General features: G+C 61.4%; 1 protein-coding gene across 2 annotated transcripts in view; it reads left to right on the top strand.

Moving 5' to 3' along the window:
• The window catches only part of KDM4B (lysine demethylase 4B), a 193,569-nt gene extending 188,198 nt beyond the window's left edge, over nucleotides 1-5,371 (top strand). Inside the window, exons 22-23 of one of the 2 annotated variants that reach the window (XM_023185634.3) lie at nucleotides 2,176-2,268; nucleotides 3,129-5,371. In XM_023185634.3, coding sequence (XP_023041402.1) covers nucleotides 2,176-2,268; nucleotides 3,129-3,305 — 270 coding nt within the window. In that variant the 3' untranslated portion in view covers nucleotides 3,306-5,371. The remainder of the gene's footprint in view (nucleotides 1-2,175; nucleotides 2,269-3,128) is intronic. The other variant, XM_023185633.1, reaches the window with a different exon arrangement.
• Nucleotides 5,372-5,682: the final 311 nt, after the last annotated feature.

Raw genomic sequence — 5,682 nt, 5'->3', positions numbered from 1 at the left:
GGAACACTCGGAACACGTTTCCTTCACACGTGACCCCTCGAGATGCTTCTGAGAAGTGCCGGGCAAGACGTCGCCACAGGGAGCCTGGGCTGAGGCGCACGCCTTTCTGATTTCCTGTAGCTGCAAGCGTATCCAGTTTTCTCAAAATGTTAAAAAGCAAACCCTCCCTTCAGAGCTCGCCCCGTGGAGACTCATAGTGAAAGCAGGTTCCAGGGAGGCGCTGGGAGGAAACAGTCTGAGTCTCCAATCAGGCCCCAGTTCCCAAATTACCCGAGCACAGAAGATTCCCCGGGAGCCCACTTGGACCCTGCAGTGTGAGCGCTGTCTTCCTAGGCGCTTCTGTGCCCTGAGAATCTGGGGCGGATCTCCCCAGTCTTCCCGACCCAGAAACCTGAGCCAGTTTCCGCTGAGTTTCTAGAATGCGCCTTCCCCTCCCGGCAAGACTGCTTGTGTGCCTGACTGAGTCGCCGTGTGCTGCGCCTGCCAGAAGCTGAGGCCGACTCGGGGCCGGGGGGGCTGGGGAAAGGCTGCAGGTGGGCCTTGGGACTCCTGGGGTGGGAGCTCCAAAACCTGCCGCTGCCCGTGGCAAAGTGGAGCCTGGCCACACCGGGGGTGGAAATCGCTTTCCAGGGTGCTGGGGCCCCGACACCAGGACTCCTCTGCCCAGATTCCCCTCACTGGGCAGGCGCTGGGAAGGGGTCTCCTGGTGGCTTCCCTCTACCAATGAGATGGGCGGGACGGGCCGGAGGGTGGCACCCAGGTCCTTGGTTCCTGGCAGGTTCCTCCACACATCCCCGGGAGATCTGTGCTGTCGTCCCAGGACATGACCCAGAGGCAACTGGCCATCCGAGAGTTCACACTGGGCACTCCTAGCCCTGCTTCTCCCGCCACCTGTGCCAGCCAAGAGGCCTGTGGAACCCACAGCAGACTCTCTCCAGGGCCCACCTCTGTCTCCATCCCCAGCCATCCCTGGAGGAGTCACAGGGACTCAGGCTTGGCCGCCCTGAGGCAGGGTCTGTGCCCCCGTAGAGCGGGAGGTTCTGTGATCCCGGGCTGCCGCCCTGCACGCTACCTGGGACATCTGGCCCCAGACACACTTCCGTGAGGGTCTTAGCGTGTGACTTTTATACTCTTCTCTGACGGTCTTAATGTGTCCCTTTTGTTGGTTTTGAGACGGGGTCTTGATCTGTCACCCAGACTGGAGTGCAGTGACATCATTAGAGCTCACTATAGCCTCGACCTCAGCCTCCTGGCTAGCTGGGACCACAGGCACGTGCCACCATGCCCGGCTTGTTTCGAGTTTTTAAATGTGAAAAGCGAGCCCTCTGCTATGGGAACCTTCTCCCCCGGAGCAGAATGGCGGTTAGGGCCGGGGAGTGACCCCTGCACCTTTCCTGGCTTGGGAACACGGCGCCTGTCGCCCATCGCAGTCATGAGGTGGGCCTGGAGACGCACGCCCCTCCCTGGCATGCCCTTCATGGACAGTGTTGTGTTGCCAGAGGGTCCCTGAGAGAATCTCCGCAAGCCTGAGCGGGCGCCAAGCGTAACGAGGAGGAAGTGGGTGCTCCCAGTGCCCCTCACCAATCAGGCATCTGCCGCCTGGAACAAGGCACCAGCTGGGGAGGCTGGAAGGGGGTGATTTGTCTCTGAGTTGAAGGGAAGAGGTGACCGAGCTGTTTTCAGGGGGCCACACGTAAGCTGGGGTCCCTGTCCTTCACCTCTGGTTGGGGACTCTTGAGCTCAGGCCCCTGCATCCCCCTGCCCGGTCTCGCCTGCCTCCCAGGCCCTGTTAGGGCACTGCACCTCCTGCCCGGCTCTGTGTCCACCTGGTGGCTGTCACCTTGTCCTGGGGCTGTGTCTTCATGGAGACAGATGTCTGTCGAGCTGGGAGGAGGTGAGGGGTGAGGGCTCTGTCTCCATGTGGAAGCTGCGGGGCCCCCGCCTCTGCCCCAGGCTGTCCTGTCCTCCGTCATCCTTGCACCATGGGACGGGACCCTCCGCCGGATCCCTGTTTGCTGCAGGCAGTGTCAGAGGTGGACATGAGCTTCAGCTCGGCTGCATGTGGCCTCTAGCGGGCCCCGTGCACCCGAGGGGGCCGGCCTCCCAGCCCTCGAGGCCGTGGCCTGCCTGGAGCACCTGCCAGCCTGGCAGTGCTGAGAGCCACATCCCCTGCAGGTGGAGTTTGAGGACGGGTCCCAGCTGACAGCGAAGCGTGGGGACATCTTCACGCTGGAGGAGGAGCTGCCCAAGAGGGTCCGCTCTCGGCTGGTGAGTGCACGCGGCCGGCCTGGTGGCTCCGGGTGACTCCTCAGGAAGCCCATCTGGGACGAGGCGGGGCACAGACTGCGTCTTCCAGTGGCGTGGACCACCCCTTCCTCCTGCACCTCTGCTGGAAGGGGGTCCCGGCCGCCCCGGCACAGCTGGCCCATGGGCTCCTGGCAGGAGACGCTTCCTTTGCCTTGACTCTGGGTGCGCAGCTCCTGGGCGATGCCCGTCATGTGGGGAGGGAGGGTTGGAGGAGCCCTCCCCTTGTCACGAATGTGGAGCAGACCCACCAAGCCCCCTTGCCCTGCAGGACCCACGCTGCCCGACCCCGCACAGGGTGGCCTCTGAGCCACCACAGGTTTTGGGGCACAGGCGAAGTACGGGCTCCCAAGTTGTCGGCTTAAAAAAGCTTTCCTGAGCTTTTTCCTTATTAAACGGGAGCCTGAGTCCTGGCGGCAGCGGAGGCAGCGCTGGCTTTCGCTCCCGCAGCCCTCATGGGCTTCCTTTATTCTCCTTCTAATCCAGTGGCGAGGTGTTGAGGGGCAGAGCCCATGGGGGAGGTTCCTGCTCCTGGCCACAGCTGCTCAGCCACAGAGAGGTCCCTCGGGGAACAGATGGGGCCTGCCAGACGGACGGTCCCAGCTCCAGCCAGGGCACCCCACTAGGGAGCCAGAGGCTGGGGCAAAGGGCAGGGCCCCTCCACTGGCAAGATCGGGGTTTGCAGGAAGACGGGAGCCTCTGAGCAGCCCCCACAGCCATCAGGGCTCTGTGTCCAGCTGGCTCCTCTCAGAGGCCATGGACGGTGGCCGGGGCTGCACAGAGCGTCTCCACCATGCTAACCCTGTGCTTCCGCTCTCCCGCAGTCACTGAGCACGGGGGCACCGCAGGAGCCCGCCTTCTCGGGGGAGGAGGCCAAGGCCGCCAAGCGCCCACGTGTGGGCACCCCGCTTGCCACGGAGGACTCAGGGCGGAGCCAGGACTACGTGGCCTTCGTGGAGAGCCTCCTGCAGGTGCAGGGCCGGCCTGGAGGCCCCTTCTAGGACAGCTGGCCGCTCAGGCGACCCTCAGCCCGGCGGGGAGGCCATGGCACGCCCCGGGCGTTCGCTTGCTGTGAATTCCTGTCCTCGCGTCCCCGACCCCCGAGAGGCCACCTCCACGCCGCGAGTGCCCCCTAGGGCGACAGGAGCCAGCGGGACGCCGCACGCGGCCCCAGACTCAGGGAGCAGGGCCAGGCGGGCTCGAGGGCCGGCCGGGGATGCACCCCACTCAACTACTCAGAATTTTAAACCATGTAAGCTCTCTTCTTCTCGAAAAGGTGCTACTGCAATGCCCTACTGAGCAACCTTTGAGATTGTCACTTCTGTACATAAACCACCTTTGTGAGGCTCTTTCTATAAATACATATTGTTTAAAAAAAAAAAGCAAGAAAAAAAGGAGAACAAAGGAAAATATCCCCAAAGTTGTTTTCTAGATTTGTGGCTTTAAGAAAAACAGAACAAAACAAAACAAACACATTGTTTTTCTCAGAACCAGGATTCTCTGAGAGGTCAGAGCATCTCGCTGTTTTTTTGTTTGTTGTTGTTTTAAAATACTACGATTTGGCTACAGAGCAGGCAGGGAAAGAGGCCCGGTGATGGGAGGGTGAGCCTGGGGTTGGGCAGGACGCCCCGGATACGGCACAGCCCGGTCTCGCCTCACCCCGGCTCCTGGACTTTGATGGTCTGCGTACCAGTGCCTGTCCTCGCTCTGCGCCTGCTGGGAGGAGGCCCAGGCTCTCTGGTGGCTGCCCCTGTGTGCCTGGCCAGGGGAAGACCCGGGGTCTGGGGCCTCCCTCCGTCTGCGCCCATCTTTACAGAATCAACTCTCTCCCGGGGTTCGTCTCTTTCTCTCTCTCACCCGAGAGAACCGCAGGGGTTCCAGAGGCTTCCTTGCAGACGAAGCACCCCTGGACCTCCCATGGCTCAGGGTGAGGGAGGCCCCCAGGCCCTTCTGGTTGGTATTGAGTGTGGACAGCTTCGCAGCTCTTGGGGCGCAGTCCTGAGTGGGTCGGGGACACAGGGCCAAGGCAGGCCTTTGGGGTCCCATTCGCCTGCTTCCGGGCAGGGACAAGGCCTGGTGTCCTTGGTCCACCCACCCACGCTGCTGTCACTTGAGGGGAATCAGCTTCTTAGGAGTGGGTTGAGCTGATAGAGAAGAAACAGCCTTCGGCCCAGGCTGGGAAGTGCCTTCTCCGGGTGCCTCCCCCTCGCCAGCCCTGCATCCCTCTGAGGAGCCTTCCCCCCCTTAGCTGTCTCCTGCTCCAGGGAGGCGTGGAGGGATAATTCGCTTGTATTAAAAACAAAAAACGGCTGAGGCAGGAGTTTGGGACCAGCCTGGGCTGCATAGTGAGACCCCATCCCTACAAATTTTTTACAGATTAGCTGGGTGTGGTGGTGCACACCTGTGGTCCTAGCTACTCGGGAGGCTGTGGTGGGAGGATTGCTTGAGTCCAGGAGGTTGAGGCTGCAGTGAGCTCAGATTGCACCACTGCACTCCAGCCTGGGCAACAGAGCGAGACCCTGTCTCCAAAAAAAAAAAAAAAAAAAAAAAAAGCAATGTTTGTACCATAAAACAGTGTCCTCACAGTCCCCAGGCTAGAGAGGACTAAGGAAAACAGAGAGAGTTACGCAGGAGCAAGCCTTTCATTTCCTTGTGGGGGAGGGGGGCGGTTGCCCTGGAGAGGGCCGGGTGGGGAGGTGGGGGGGTGTCAGCCGAGATGTGGAGGTGGTCCTCTGCACGCAGCTCTCGCCCAGCGTGGCGCCGACACTGTATTCTTACGTTGTTTGAAAATGCTATTTATATTGTAAAGAAGCGGGTGGGTGCCGCTGCTGCCCTTGTCCCTTGGGGGCCACACCCATCCCGTGGTGGGCTCTGAGACGGCCTGCGTAGACGGGCCGCAGAAGGGCAGGCCGGAGCTGCACGCTCTCCCCATGAAGGTATCTCTGTGTCTTACTCTGTGCAAAGACGAGACAACCCAGCGCCCTGGTTTTTCCCCACCCGAGATGAAGGATACGCTGTATTTTTTGCCTAATTTCCCGGCCTCTAGGCTCATAATGAATTAAAGGTTCATGAACGCTGCGAAACCCTGTTCCACGCCCTGGCACGTGTCTTCATTTCTGAGCCTGTGCTGGGGGGACCGATGTTGGGGCCTCCCTGGGGTGGGGCTGCCCGCGCCCCGTTCTCCTGGGAAAAGGTTTGCTTCCAGAGCCAGATGTCCCCCCCCCCCCCACTCTCCAGCGTCCCCAACACTCAGCGGCTGTCATGCCCCTCACACTGTGGCCAGGCTGGGTGACTGCCGCAGCAGACCCCATGATTTCCTCCCCCCTCCCAGTTCCCTGAGGGCCTGGGCCTGGCCTCATTTGTCCCAGCCAGCAGCTG

Source organism: Piliocolobus tephrosceles, chromosome 21 (assembly GCF_002776525.5).
Source record: "Piliocolobus tephrosceles isolate RC106 chromosome 21, ASM277652v3, whole genome shotgun sequence".
In the NCBI taxonomy this organism is placed as follows: Eukaryota; Metazoa; Chordata; class Mammalia; order Primates; family Cercopithecidae; genus Piliocolobus; species Piliocolobus tephrosceles.
This window is presented reverse-complemented; position numbering and strand designations above follow the sequence as displayed.